General features: G+C 42.4%; 2 protein-coding genes across 2 annotated transcripts; one reads left to right on the top strand and one right to left on the bottom strand.

Moving 5' to 3' along the window:
* Positions 1 to 290: 290 nt before the first annotated feature.
* togaram1 (TOG array regulator of axonemal microtubules 1) lies at positions 291 to 3,283 on the bottom strand. The gene is made up of 5 exons (XM_064318022.1): positions 2,893 to 3,283; positions 2,197 to 2,463; positions 1,648 to 1,867; positions 1,297 to 1,383; positions 291 to 781 (listed from the first exon to the last, which is right to left on the bottom strand). The coding sequence occupies exons 1-5, from the start codon at positions 3,049 to 3,051 to the stop codon at positions 564 to 566; spliced, it is 951 nt and encodes a 316-aa protein (XP_064174092.1). The 5' UTR covers positions 3,052 to 3,283; the 3' UTR covers positions 291 to 563.
* A 1,656-nt stretch (positions 3,284 to 4,939) lies between these two features.
* LOC135245084 (polyribonucleotide nucleotidyltransferase 1, mitochondrial) lies at positions 4,940 to 14,516 on the top strand. Its single transcript, XM_064317899.1, has 28 exons — positions 4,940 to 5,190; positions 5,519 to 5,579; positions 5,813 to 5,887; positions 6,163 to 6,268; positions 6,347 to 6,396; positions 6,604 to 6,667; positions 6,772 to 6,819; positions 7,093 to 7,206; positions 7,311 to 7,497; positions 7,810 to 7,861; positions 8,055 to 8,112; positions 8,309 to 8,405; positions 8,629 to 8,731; positions 9,120 to 9,190; positions 9,593 to 9,629; positions 10,183 to 10,249; positions 10,341 to 10,430; positions 10,934 to 10,987; positions 11,161 to 11,270; positions 11,422 to 11,493; positions 11,589 to 11,652; positions 11,771 to 11,854; positions 11,943 to 12,026; positions 12,189 to 12,295; positions 12,708 to 12,763; positions 13,003 to 13,081; positions 13,348 to 13,395; positions 14,050 to 14,516. Exons 1-28 carry the CDS (start codon positions 5,072 to 5,074, stop codon positions 14,200 to 14,202), a joined length of 2,310 nt encoding a protein of 769 aa, XP_064173969.1. The 5' UTR covers positions 4,940 to 5,071; the 3' UTR covers positions 14,203 to 14,516.
* Positions 14,517 to 14,715: the final 199 nt, after the last annotated feature.

Genomic DNA, 14,715 nt, shown 5'->3' on the forward strand with positions numbered 1-14,715 from the left:
ATTTACTGTCGTACAAATATTAACTGATATTTGATCTCGGTGTGTTAATGGGGTTGGACTGATGGTTAGACCTTATAATGCAAATATCTTTGTTAATTAGGGACGGGGCAGTAGTTGGGGGGGTCTGCATTTGGTTTTAAGACAACTAACATTAAAGTTAATGATTTTGGGTTTGACAGTACCTCAAGGCATCAACATCAGTCAGCATGAAATTTCACATATTAATCACAAGCACTACAATGACAATTCATGGTCATTTATTGTATGAATATGGTTAAAATCCAAAAGTTGTGACCCAAATAAGCTACAGTTGTGCTACAGTTGATCTGTGCTCCTCGTCCTGGAAAGCTGTTCCTGGACACTGGCTTCTGCTCTGACCACCTGAACCACCTCCACAGCCCAGCTGATTTTTGGCCACACCTTTACCTCACGTTTTCTTTACATTAAAATCAGATAGAAGAAAAGCTGTGTAGTTGTGACATAGCCCAGGCGAAAGGTGTTCAGATGTGTGTCTGCGGAACACACTTATGATGTTCTTTTTCCCTCCCTGGCCCCCACGATAATCAGGCAGAGCTGAGCAGGTGCTGCAGACCCTTCCGGATGCTGAGGGGCTGACAGGCAGCTGCTGCCCACAGCCTGGGCCCCATGTGACTGTACAGAGCCCTGAACAGCGTGACTGTGGCTGCACTGCGGCTGCAGACGGCCAACATGTGCCACAGCAGAGGAAGCACTTGCTGTTCCACCATCTTAGGCCTGCGAGGGTACAGCTCCATCACCATGCCTGAAACACAAGCAGCGCATCACAGTCAAACACATCTACAGCGCATCACAGTCAAACACATCTACTGAGCATCACAGTCTAACACATTTACAGAACATCACAGTAAACACATTTACAGCGCATCACAGTCAAACACATCTACAGCTCCATCACCATGCCTGAAACACAAGCAGAGCATCACAGTCTAACACATCTACAGCGCATCACAGTCAAACACATCTACTGAGCATCACAGTCTAACACATTTACAGAACATCACAGTAAACACATTTACAGCGCATCACAGTCAAACACATCTACAGCCCATCACAGTCAAACACATCTACTGAGCATCACAGTCTAACACATTTACAGAACATCACAGTCAAACACATTTACAGCACATCACAGTCAAACACATTTACAGTTCATCACATTCTAACACACCTACATCATCACATCACGTCACAGTCTTCTCACTCTTTCTACCACTACCACCACTACTACAACTAATAATAATAATATCCAAACAGTACCTGCAACAGTATCAGTGAGGTCTGTCTTTGCATTTCCACTGATGAGCTGGGCCTTGGTGACCAAAATCTCCATCAGCAGGGAGTTATCTGGAACAGCACAGATATAAGCACGGAGGGGGTTATCTGGAACAGCACAGCTATAAGCACAGGGGGAGTTATCTGGAACAGCACAGCTATAAGCACAGGGGGAGTTATCTGGAACAGCACAGCTATAAGCACAGGGGGAGTTATCTGGAACAGCACAGATATAAGCACAGGGGAGTTATCTGCACAGCACAGATATAAGCACAGGGGAGTTATCTGCAACAGGGGAATGCCCTTGGGGGGCCTGGCAGGCCCTAAGAACCTCACCAAGATTGTGTACAACACTGCGGATCGCGGCAAGGGCAGTACTGTAGATGGCGTTGGTCTTAGAATTGAGGTGGTTGTCTACGATGGCAGGGATCAACAGGAAGACCACCTTGTGCAATCTCTCCTTCATCTGAGGTATTATGGTCCCTAGGGCCTTCAACATGTGGAGATTCACCATTCTATTTGATTCCACCAGCCTGGCCCTGATGGTGTCAAAGACCTTCCGTAGGAGAGGATGAGAAAGCAGTTTACCTCTGGAAGTATATGTTCATGTTCATTTTCATTTATGATACATTATCTTTGAAAAGCACTGGAAAGCAGTGTAAACTACTAATGTTACGGTAAAATTAATCAGGTTATTGTTTAATGTATCTATGAATCTATCCCTATCAAATAATCACTAAACTAATAAATAAGACAATGGTTTAATCAAGCACTGCTTCAGAAGGCTTCTGTTTAGATCATGGCTGTTTCTGGACCCAAAATACCTGGGCTTATGGTTGCATGTACAATAAATCCCATGTGTGGAATTTTGCTCGGCTGAATTACCGGGAATATGCAGGACATGATGATGCCTGGCTTTAGGATGCAGTCATCCACCAGCTGGTTGATAGCACTGATGCGCTTCTGGATGCATTTCGATCCCATCTGAGCCATCAGCTGCTTGACGTATGTATCCCTGCATGCCATTTTGGCTACCTGTGTCTGTGACAAGGCTTGGCTCTCTGATTGGCTAGGAAGTGTGTTTTTCCAGGGTTGGCTCTCTGATTGGCCAAGGACAATGCTCCGAATACTTCCTGGTGTTTTGTACATGCCCTGTGAAGGAGATCCTCAGCATTACATGATGAGTAACAATATATGTTAAGGTATAACAACCTCCATTTGCTTTAAAACACAAACTAACAAATGAGTTTCAAAAGCAATCGTATTTGTAGAAGAAAATCAGTTAACTAAAACTCCAGTCAACCTCCAGTGAAAAAAAGTATAGAAGCCTTTATTATTTGACTATATAGTCATTGAAAAGTCAATTATATTTGGGTTTGAAATAAGAAGAATTTATTTCCACATATCATTGGCCTCCTGCCATTGCTCAAGAGTAATTGAGGCACAAACTGGAAGCATTTTGAAAACTGTTCAATAAACTCCTCAGCTTTAAAGCACTGTTTTCTGTTTTGATATGCACATCAGTTCATTTGTATTCATGCCCAATATGGGAAATATCAATGTTTATAGGGAGGAACCCACCTGAGCAAGTGAATTAGTGCTCTTCTTTAAGGACTTAGTCTGTCCAAAGTCAGTGACTTCCTTAAGCCTTTTGGGGCAGGCTTTTCTGACAATAAAGACCTTCTTGGGCTCGGGGACCTCGTCGATGGCAGACTGTACCCTGTCATCAGGCAGCTTCATCTTCCTGACAACATAAATTCTCCCCCCCGCTGGGAAGCTGTCACTCAGGGAGACAGAGCTCAGCCATATCAGTTGGTTGGTGCTTTCAGCCTGGGCTTTCCCAGCATGCACATTGCAGGGGGTGGGGCTCCTGCTACCCTTAGTCCTCAGCTGCTTCTCTGTGGGCCTTGGGGCTGAGGGCCCAGGTGGCTCTGATGCTATTCCATTTCTGTGTTTCGCATTCTCAAATGTGACCAAGAAGAGGAGTTCAGCATCTAGAATTAAAACATGAAAATTTTACATCTCTAAGCAACCCTTGACAAAACCATTTCTGGTAATTAGTCACACAAACAGTATCACACAAGCTATTGAAAAATATGCTGCCATTGGCTTGGTGATATTTGGAATTTGAGACAGCTGATAAGGCACAAGTATTTTTGGCTGGACTGCAACAGCGGGACCAGCCCTACAAACGTGAATGTCTGTGACTGACTGAGTGACTGAGTGATAAAGTTACACCATTGGTCGGCCGGATCATGTGTTAGGTCCAGCCATATGTTTCCTAGTCTTGTTCCACTCTACACTGAACTTTACTACAACAAAGTAAAACCATGTATTTTTATATTCATTTGCTTTTAAGTTAGCTAATGAAAGTTGGTTTAGTTTCTTATTAGTAAAATAACAAGAATGAGACCTGATTTCAATTTCATGCTTGTCAGCTAATTAAAACTGTTTTATAGTCTGCATACAACACAGCTTACTCACCTCCCAGAATTGAGCTAAACCAGATAGCTAGTGATAACCATGCCTTGCTAGTTATATTGCCAACCTTACAGTGAAAGTCACTTACCACCAGAAGGGTGCCTTACATTATCCTGACTAGCTCTGTTGTCCTCATTCAGGTTTTTAGAACAAGCCTGACCCATGATAAATCATGGTCGGCCTTAAAATGAACTAAAACATACTATTGCAAATGCAACAACAACCCCATAGATAAAATAAGTCAACTGGGTTTTATAAGATTTACACCCCCGTGACGTCTTCCGTGTCTCCTTACAATAACAAAAAATGATCTGTGAAATTCGTGTAGAAAGTATCGTCGGGATCCACGAATGACGTCACAGCATTAGGCAGCCAATTCTATGACGCCATAGACGTCCCACTGGACACATTCCGGGAGGTTTATGACGATTTTTTTCCTTTGGAGAAAAATAACCCGCTGTCAAGAATCTTGATTATTACCATTATTAGATGTATCCAATGAACTACACAGTATATGCGCGTCAGACAGGATTTATATCTCTTATACAGCTCAGTGGATGTATCTGATCCGGTTTCCCAGAAAGAGGAATAAAACACTGACAGGCCTTCTCTTTTAATTCTGCATGAAATAATTATTCAAGATCCCTCCAAATGTGTTTTCCAGCCTGAGTGCCATTATATTTGTCAGGCAAGCCTGTATCAAGTACTAATCACAGGGGTGCCGAATAAAAGTGAAACTTTAACAACATGTCTTTGTCCCAAACTTTATGATGGAGCTCACCATATAATTTATTTTTTTATATTTTTTAAATCATTAGTACTAATGAATAAAGTAAATCTCAGTGATGATATTACTTGTTTTTACAGTCTTTTTCTGTGCATCTTTACCGAAGGTGCCAATAATACTGTCACTTCTCCTGTAGGCTATAAAAAATAATGAGGCACAATCTTTTCTCGAAAAGCGCGATCCTTAGGGGCTTGATTGTTTTATGACCTGCCAAATGTGACGCTGGTAAACGGTAACCAAAATGTGATCGCCAAAATGTGAAGCTTTGATTTTGAAGACCTCAACAAGTACAGTACAGCGTTTTCCCATAAACACTGGAACTAAACTGTCAGCGTGTTGGTGGTCCAACTGCCATGTTCAAAGATGCACTGCAAATATCCAATGACTGGAGAGCACTTCCGCACATGTGCGCATTGGAGGTGGACTCGGCTGGAGTAGTAGTTTCAAAATTGATTTTTATTTGGGGAAAAACAAGCAAATGGTCCCTCGGATATGAAACATTTTCTCGTCCTTGGGTTCAGAGCAGCCCGGTTTAATTTGCGACACTGTCACCAAAGTGTTTGGGGCAAGCATGGCACCGTCAAGAAGGTTGGGGTTGACTTGGGGGAAAGGTGAGATTACATAGCTTCTTGCTAACATCAGCTAGCTAACCAGAGTTGATAGTTACAAGGATCAGTGACAGATAGTACATTTTGTTTCTGTCATGTTGGTTGAATTGATGATTCATGTGTGGCACCGAAACATGTACTCTCATGTATGCTAGCTATATGCCGATCGGATAATCTTATGTGATGCAGTTAGCTCAGTAAAGCACCTAGTACAGCGTCCTATGCTAAATGAACGCCCAGATTGCATAAGCAGTACTGCTACTACAATTTCTGTAACTGCGAGTTTGTGCAGTTCGATGTAATTGACATTGACGAGTCCCCTTGTTTTTAGAAAACTTGAGATATCGACGGGCAGACTTGCCAGGTTTGCCGATGGATGTGCTGTTGTACAGGTACAAGTCTTGGGATTCCCCTTAGTAGGTTCTAGGGTTAACGTTGCAGTTTTCTCAGGTCCAGTAGCTGCTGAAATGACTGAACGCAGATAGTGAATGATATAAGTTAAAATAAACAATTGAAATGAATATGAATGTTTTTGTTGAGAAAAAGCCTATTTTGACGTCAGTACTGACAGATATTGAGCAGACAAGTGATGCATATGCGAGACCAAGCTACCCTCTCATTTCAGCTTGGGGATACCTCTGTGATGGTGACCGCTGTGAGCAAAACAAAGCCCACCTCCTCTCAATTCATGCCACTCGTAGTAAGTGTCAACCTACTGCTATTTCACCTTGTTTAGACTCATCAGGTACTCAGCTCCTGCGTTGCTTCTGTCCTCACTGTTTCTTGTAAATAGTGGGTTTTTGCTGCTGCGCCACTGTGAATGTGTACTGCCGCAGTGTTCACCTTGTTCAGGGCTCCTTTGAAAAGGAGAATTATCTCACTGCAATTCACCTGGAAAAATAAAGGAAAATTTTTTAACAAGTGAGTTTTCAGAAGTTTGCAGCGCGTCAGCCAGGCTGTATGTCTCATTATCAGGTGGACTACAGGCGCAAAGCAGCAGCCGCTGGCAGGATACCCACCAACCACCTCCGGAGAGAGCTGGGCACGACCGACGATGAGATCCTCACCAGCCGACTGATAGGTGAGAACAGGGCCTACTGTCATTCAGGTGGTCTGGCACAGGAGTGGTGGATTATAATTTCTTCTTCTTTTATACCAGATAGGTCCATCAGGCCACTGTTCCCTGCTGGTTATTTCTATGACACACAGGTGAGTTTTTAGCATTTTGTATCATCAGAATTGAGTAATTCTGTCTCATAGTGTTTTATAAGGTTTCGATTTTGTATACCTACTGATACAGTATATTCAACATTTCCCAAATTAAATTTTCTTTATAGACTTACAGCTTATGTTTTATTATGTCTTCTTTAGGCATTTGCCAATGTAATATGTTGTTATTTCACTTTTTTACTAAAGGTTGTGTGTAACCTGTTAGCTGTTGATGGAGTGAATGACCCAGACGTTCTTGCGATCAATGGGGGTGAGAGAGCACTTGCGTTTAACAGTCATCAACACATTTTTTAAAAATGAATAAAATAAGTTGTGCATCTCATTTAATTATTAATATGTCATCTGTGCCCACAGCCTCAGCAGCTCTTGCTCTCTCTGACATCCCATGGAATGGGCCTATTGGTGAGTCCAATTCAGCTTAGCCATGGAACTAGCTTCAGTTTGACTGTAGAGTCAGCTTCAGCTTGTCGTAGATTCCGCTTTAATTTTGCTCGAGTCAGCTTCAGTTTGGCCAGAGGCAACTTCAGTTTGTCCGTAAGCTTCAGATTGTGTCATGCGGTGTGGTATACTGTTCTGTTAGTGTGATAATCATTAGTCAGCTGGAATGGTTAATCAGGTAGAATACTGGTCTGTCAGAGTGTGATTATCACTGTTCACCTGGTTCTTGGTGGTCAGGTGCGGTGCGAATGGGCCTGGTAGATGGAGAGTTCCTAGTGAATCCGACCCGAAAGCAGATGGCGTCCAGCACGCTGAACCTGGTGGTGGCGGGAGCCCTTCACAGTCAAGTAGGTGAGTCCATCATATGCCCCGCCCATGTATGTACCCTGCCCGTTTATGCACATCCTGCCCTCTTTTACACACACCTGCCCTGTCTGTCTGTCTGTCTGTCCCAGTGATGATGGAGGCGGCTGCAGACAACGTGCTGCAGCAGGACTTCTGCCACGCTGTGAAGCTGGGCATCAAACACATACAGCAGATCGTCCTGGGCATCCAGCAGCTGGTCCGGGAGCTGGGCGTGTCCAAACGCACCCCTCCAAAACTCTTCACTGCTGTCCCGGAGATGGTAGCGTATGCGCAACAGTGAGTCCACCCCCCCTGGCACCCTACAGGATCTGCCGGCTGCTAGTCCCATCATTTATGCTTTACATCTGGGATTTGGGGGGGGGGGGACCCTTTTCCTGAGTGCAGATGTGCATGATCTGGTATTTTAGCAGGGCATTTAAACTAATATTAAGCCTTAATAAACAGTTTTGAGTAGTGTGTGTTGGTACCAACTTACGGAAACTGGTACAGTTTCGTGAAATAATCTAGTCATTTTCTTGGTGTTTGAATAGTTACACAGGTAGGGCGTCATGACTATGCTGAACTGATTCTGCTTTGGCTTGCTTTCAGATTGGCGTCGGATAAGATTTATGCTGTTTTCACTGACTTTTCCCATGACAAAGTAAGCATGAAGGCCTTGTGCAGTCCTGTGTGGTGCTGTATGATTTTGTATGGTGCTGTTTGACCCTGTATGATGCTGTGTGATGCTGTTTGAGGTTGTTTGACACGTTATGACACTGTATGATGCTGTATGACAGTGTATAATGCTACATGATGCTACAGTCACTGATGTGGTGTACCTGTTTTACCTGCAGATTTCTAGAGATGAGGCCATCAACAGCATACGACTGGACACAGAGGGGCAGATTAAAGGTAGTGTGTGGGGTACAGAGGGGCAGTTTAGAGGTGGTGTGTGATGGATCTGCTTATTCTCACTGAGCTGTTCTGCTCACTCATGCAGGGGTTGTCTTATGTGATCAGTGTTTGCCTCTTGAATGAATTTAACTTTTTTCCAAAAGCTCCAGAAAACGTTCTTTCACAAATTTGATTAAAAGTGTTTGCTTTTCAGAAAAGTTTCCTGAGGCTGAGCCTTATGATGTGATTGAAGCCTTCAACACTGTTTCCAAGGAGGTCTTTCGCAATTTAGTACTTAATGAATACAGAAGGCAGGTAGTTTTCATGTTATTCATGTAATTATTAAGCTCTCCCAGTAACATGCACGCATGTGTGTATTTACGTGTCCTTATCAGTGTCTTTCACATGAGGCAAATATGACGGATTGATCGATATCCTGAAAGTATGTTGTGTGTTCATTCTGTGTTTTATGTGGTTTAGCTGTAGCGTGTCTGATAATGGGGTGTGTGACTGCATGCTATTCTGTGGCCACAGGTGTGATGGGAGGGATCTGACGTCTTTGAGAGACATTTCCTGTGAGGTGGACATCCTCAGACCGGTCCACGGTTCTGCTCTTTTCCAGAGGGGACAGACGCAGGTGTTCTTTCTCTTACATAATAATAATAATAAAAATAATAATAAAATTGTATTTTCAAATACAATTTGTTGAAGTGCTTCACAGTGTAAAGTTGTTTCATGGTACACCATGGGAGCCATTATGCACCAGAATGCTAGCAAACATGTGCGGGTGCTGGGGGGGTTGTGGTAACTGGGGCAGTTAAGCTAGCCAAGAATTTTTCAATTCATTGAAGAACCCAATATCATACTTTACGATAAGTGACACGTTATCTTTGATGGCCTCAGTGAGTCCGGTCCTTACTCTGACTGTGGAAAGCAGGCTTGTGACTGTGGTGTAGGAGGAAACTCATGGGAACATTTTTACTGTGCCATCGTCACGGTTCTGTTTGCTTTTGCTTATCTTGCAGGTGCTCTGTACTGTAACCTTTGATTCTATAGAATCCAGTGTGAAAGCTGACCCCGTCACTGCTGCTTTAAGGTAAGGAACACTGTGCTTTCAGGGTTATATAATGCGTAGTGAGTAAGGCACTATGTTTTGGGGGCATATAATTATCATATAGCTTAAGGCCATCTGAATATGGTTTAGGGCCTAAACCATATGCAAGAACTCTGTATCTGAATTGTGATGTAATTTGAAGAGGAGGTGATTGAGGTTTTGAGTTACTCATCACGGTCACTGGATTTAAAATAAAAGGGAGAACTTTATCACAAAAGTGATACCAAGATTCCTAAGCAGCAGTGGGAGCTCTGAGCAGTATGTTGGGTTTTCTTTACTTGCAGATGACAGTGTAACATGACATTGTGTTAGACTGTGATGCAAGAATTTAATTTTAATTCCAGTTGAATTAATTACTGCATTTATTGTGTTTCTTTTTAACAGTGGAATCAAAGAAAAGAACTTCATGCTACACTATGAGGTGGGTGTTGTTTTTACTGGAATGGCTCATTTAGTGTATAATTTATTACTATACTACTAATTTAATTCTATAATTTATTTTGAAACACAGATGTGCTGATGGCAGATCCCAGCTGATGTGCTTATTCCTATTATATTTTGGTACTTACTTAGCATACGAACATAACAAAGTAATAACAAGGCGGGAGCGTTTAGTGATTGTAGGCTTGCATTATTGATAATATACACTGGTACACTCCAGTGTTACAGTATTATCAATCCCCCAATTTACATTAGAACTGTTGCCAGTTGTGACACCCATGTAAGATCCCCATGTATTCACATGATCATGTGTGTAAAATAATCCAATCAAATAAAATTCACTTTTCCTCATTTAATGATATGCAGTGTGCTGCATAGGTCAGATTATCCACAGGCATATGCAGCACACTGCATATCATTAAATGAGGAAATGTGAATTTTACATAATTAACTATTGCAGTCATGTTCTAATATGGCAGTAACCCAGCAGTTGATCTGGTTCTTAGTAAAGGGCTTATTGGTCTGTGTTTCAGTTCCCTCCCTATGCCACCAACGAGATCGGGAAACTGGGAGGGGTGAACCGCCGGGAGCTCGGTCACGGTAGGTGTCTGTTTCAGGAGCAGAGGCTCATGGGAGAAACGCATCCGCCCCTTTTGCAGGCTGGCTCACAGCAGTGTTGCTCTCCTTGCAGGGGCCCTGGCAGAGAAGGGTTTAAAACCCGTCATCCCCTCCGACTTCCCCTTCACCATACGAGTGACGTCAGAAGTGTTAGAGTCTAACGGTGAGCTCCCTTCTTCTCCAGTATAATACTGGTCTTCTGGTTAACCCTGTACCGAGTTCAGTCCCGAGTGCTGTTAAATCCTGTGCTGCTTAATGGGGTCTACCCATTAATGCATTTGCATTTGTATTTTAATGTATTTTTCATCATGTATTTGAGTTAATGACTTTTAAACTGTTTCAAACTATTTTTGATTTTAGCTAGCCTGTTTTACATCTAACAAGGGACTACAGATGAGAAATAGCCTTTTGGCTAACTGGCATATTTCCAGTACTGTTCATTACAGGATTGTTCATTATTTACATCACTGTCCCTGACAAATGAACCAAAGATTAATTAAAACCCTGTGTAGTGTAAACCCAATCACCTTTTAAGGGGTCAGTGAGTTGTTTTCAACCAGTTTTGCTGAGGTCCATTTTGAAGCAATGTGTAACAACCTACAGAATAAAAATGGATTGACTGAAGTTAGTGCTAGTCTTTTTTACTCTGCTTTGTTTGTGCCTCAGGTTCTTCGTCCATGGCATCAGTGTGTGGGGGCAGCCTGGCTCTCATGGATGCAGGTATGTGTGAGCCGCCCAAGCAGTTGAACGTCACCACTGGTGATTCAGAGCATTGTGCAGGCAACTTTGGCAATTAATTCAATTTGTTTTCCTTGTTCAATGCTATGAGGAAACATGACATATGGAAATGCAGACTGATTCTGAGAATAAAATGAATGCTTGGTGGCTTGTAGGCGTGCCAATCTCGTCCCCGGTGGCTGGAGTCGCCATAGGCCTCATCTCCAAGGCAAACCCGGAGAAACCGTCGGAGATCCAGGACTACAGGCTACTCACAGACATCCTCGTACGGCCACGTGAATTTCTAATGTTCGCAATGATTTTTATTGCTGAAATTGTCTTGCTCTGGAAACATGCTCGATCACTCTTGCGATAATTGAAATGACACATAGCAAATCTTCCACTGTGTAAGTTAATGTGCTTTCATCTAATGTCAGGGAATTGAGGATTACAACGGAGACATGGATTTCAAATTGGCGGGCACCAGCAAGGGTATCAGTGCCTTACAGGTGCAGTACTCATCTTATTCCTCCTCTGTTTGTTGCACCCAGCAGATTCCTTTTGTGTCTTTATAAATAGATTATTGCTTCAATTTTTCTTCCAGGCTGATGTAAAGATTCCTGGGTTACCTCTCAAAATTGTAATGGAGGCAATCCAGCAAGCAACAGGTATGGAACCCTTACAGCCCGGAGAGACCAAGTCATGGATTAGCGCACTGTGCAATATTTCTGTGTAAAAACATACGAAAGGCTAATTAGCATGTATTCTGTTCACATTTCCTTTCAGGGGCGAAGAGGGAGATTTTGGCCATCATGAATAAGACCATTCCCAAACCTAGGGCCAGCAGAAAGGAGAATGGACCGGTTGTGGGTAAGACCAGAGGAACTCTCTGAATGTGTGCTTGGACGCTGGTGTGGGGATGTGTGGTTTTTACTGTTCCCACTTCCTGTCTCCGTAGAGACGGTCAGAGTGCCTGTCTCCAGACGAGCGCGGTTTGTGGGTCCAGGGGGCTACAACCTTCGCAGACTGCAAGCCCAGGCAGGCGAGTCTGCCATTTCCTCAGAGACAACTGAACATCGCTTATCTGCTGATACAAATGACGTTGTGTCTGCTTTCATCATGCAAAACAATGGCGATACGAAACGTGTCGTATATCTGAAATTTAGTGACAGTAGCTTACAGTAGTGTCGTTACCTTTGGACAGGTGTGACTATAAACCAGGTGGATGAGGAGACCTTCTCTGTGTTCGCACCGACTCCCAGTGCCATGAACGAAGCGCAGGACTTCATCGCAGAGCTGTGCAAAGATGACGTGAGTCAGACAGCCTTCTGAACCGCTTCAGTGATGGTCAGGGCCAGCGTGCTGTGTGGAGCAGCGCATGGCCATAATCGGTCACCGTTCACCAGTAACACTGCTGGCATTGTGCAATATACTGTATATATATGTGTTTGTTTTCAGTTTTGAAATACTAGTATTAGTATTGTTCTGAAGAAAGGCTAATGCTAAAGTTACAAAAATCTTTCCAGTATTTTTTTATCCAGTTAGTTTCAAAATATTTTATTTTGGGGGCTTAGACAGAACAGTAATTTACAGTACGTTATTTTGACCATTGTTTGTTTCAGTAATTGTATTATAACGTAAATTAGAGCACCAGACAGGAAACATGGCTGAAATTGATTGATAGTGAGAATGCCTCAATGCTGATGCCTGTCTTAATATATAGCAAGAAATGCAGCTGGAGTTTGGTGCGGTCTACACAGCAACCATCACGGAAATAAGGTATGCCTACATCACCAGTGTGTGCTAACAAAGCGCAGCTTTTAGCCTGAAATTGTTTAGGTTTGTGAGTACCTCAGAGCAGATGGTGTGTGAGCACAGTGATGGGTTTGTGAGTACCTCAGAGCGGATGTGTGTGAGCACAGTGATGGGTTTTTGAGTACCTCAGAGCGGATGTGTGTGAGCACAGTGATGGGTTTGTGAGTACCTGGAATGCTCTCTAACTTCTCTTCCCTCCACAGGGACAGTGGAGTCTTGGTGAAGCTGTATCCAAACATGACCCCTGTTCTGCTCCACAACTCCCAGCTGGACCACAAGCGGGTAAGTGTCTGCTCGTCCATCACACACCGGAGATCAGAAAGCATAGTGATTGAGACAGTAGTTCAGGGATGGGAACAGTTGCACATTACTTTATTTTCATAATTGTGTGTGATCAACGAATGACAAAATGAATGTTTTCAGAAAGCATTGCTGTGTAACATGGTTGATTTTATCAGTGTGATTCTTTGCATTCATTAAGTAAAACAATCATGGTCAATATTGTGACTGTACTATCAGTGAGATGAAATGCTCTCCTCTCGTTTCAGATAAAACATCCGAGTGCTCTTGGCCTTGAGGTTGAACAGCAGATTCAGGTGTGTGGACCCCAGCATTTGCTGTGTTGAAACAGGAAACCTGTATTCACAAATCTTCTATGAGTGGGACTACTGATCTAGGAACAGCTTTGCCTTTTGGCTCATAAATGACAGAGTTAGAATATGGACAAAGGAAAACTGATCCTAGCTCAGTGCTCTTGCTCTCAAACATTTTTGAGTACAGGGGGAATCCATATGGGTGGTATTCCTGACAGTAAATAGTCTCTTTCACAGTTTCTATGTCTGTATGCTTCAGTTCATAACAGTATGCTATTAGTGACATACATTATCCCGTTTAAGCTTTTTAAAATTTCATTGCGAGTAAAATTATTGAGGTGGTATGATGTTGGGATGTTTTAGATATGACAAAAGTTACCTTTGAAAAAGGGCTAGCGTGTCTAAAGTGTGGTGAAACTGAGCCATCATGGACCAAAATTCTGTGTTGTGTATGTGGCTAAATTATTTTCTGTCTATCCTAGAATATGCTACTGTAAAACATTTCATGTTATTTGTACCCTATATTACAAATATTCCCTAGAAGAGCATCTCCCTGTGACAAATATCAATTGCTGTTGCCATTGTTTATACATTATTATAAGTGTATTTGAGCCAATTCAGAGCCTGCTTGACGGAAGTATGGGATTTTGATCGCAGGTTAAATATTTTGGACGAGACCCAATTGACGGAAGGATGCGACTGTCGCGCAAAGTGCTTCAGGCTCCTGCTGCCATGCTGGTCAAGACCATGAGTGAGAAGCAGAGCATTGTCATGGGAACAGGAAATGCTCATGTGACAGACTCCTCTTGACCCTTCACTTTCATCTGAATGGTGTGTCCACCCACCTCACCCAGTGATTATGTTTATGTCTACCTGTATCTCAGTTGGAGTAAACCAGAGCTTCTAGCTTGTAGCTCGTTTTTTTTTTTCTGTTACCAGTTAGACAAAAACACCAGAATGAATGTGTATGTTTGAATGATGGAATGAGAAAACAATTTGGACTATAATATAAATACACGTGTATTATTATATATTTTGATATTTTTTATATAATATTCTGGTATGTATGTCTGTATGTATGTAAAAGCTTTGGTATGATAATGTGAAATAAACATGAAAAATTAGGTTTGCATTCATTCATATTATTGTCTAGGTACATATTTAAAATTCATGTTTTTTTCTCGTATAACAAAGAAAGGTGTATACTTCTTTTAAATGAACACACATTGTGATTCTATTATGAAAACACTGGTCAATGTAATACCTCAGACACTGAACAATAAATAAACAGTAATGTTCTCAGATGAATTAAAGACCAATTAA

The sequence above is a fragment of the Anguilla rostrata genome, chromosome 18 (genome assembly GCF_018555375.3).
Source record: "Anguilla rostrata isolate EN2019 chromosome 18, ASM1855537v3, whole genome shotgun sequence".
Lineage (NCBI taxonomy): Eukaryota > Metazoa > Chordata > Actinopteri > Anguilliformes > Anguillidae > Anguilla > Anguilla rostrata.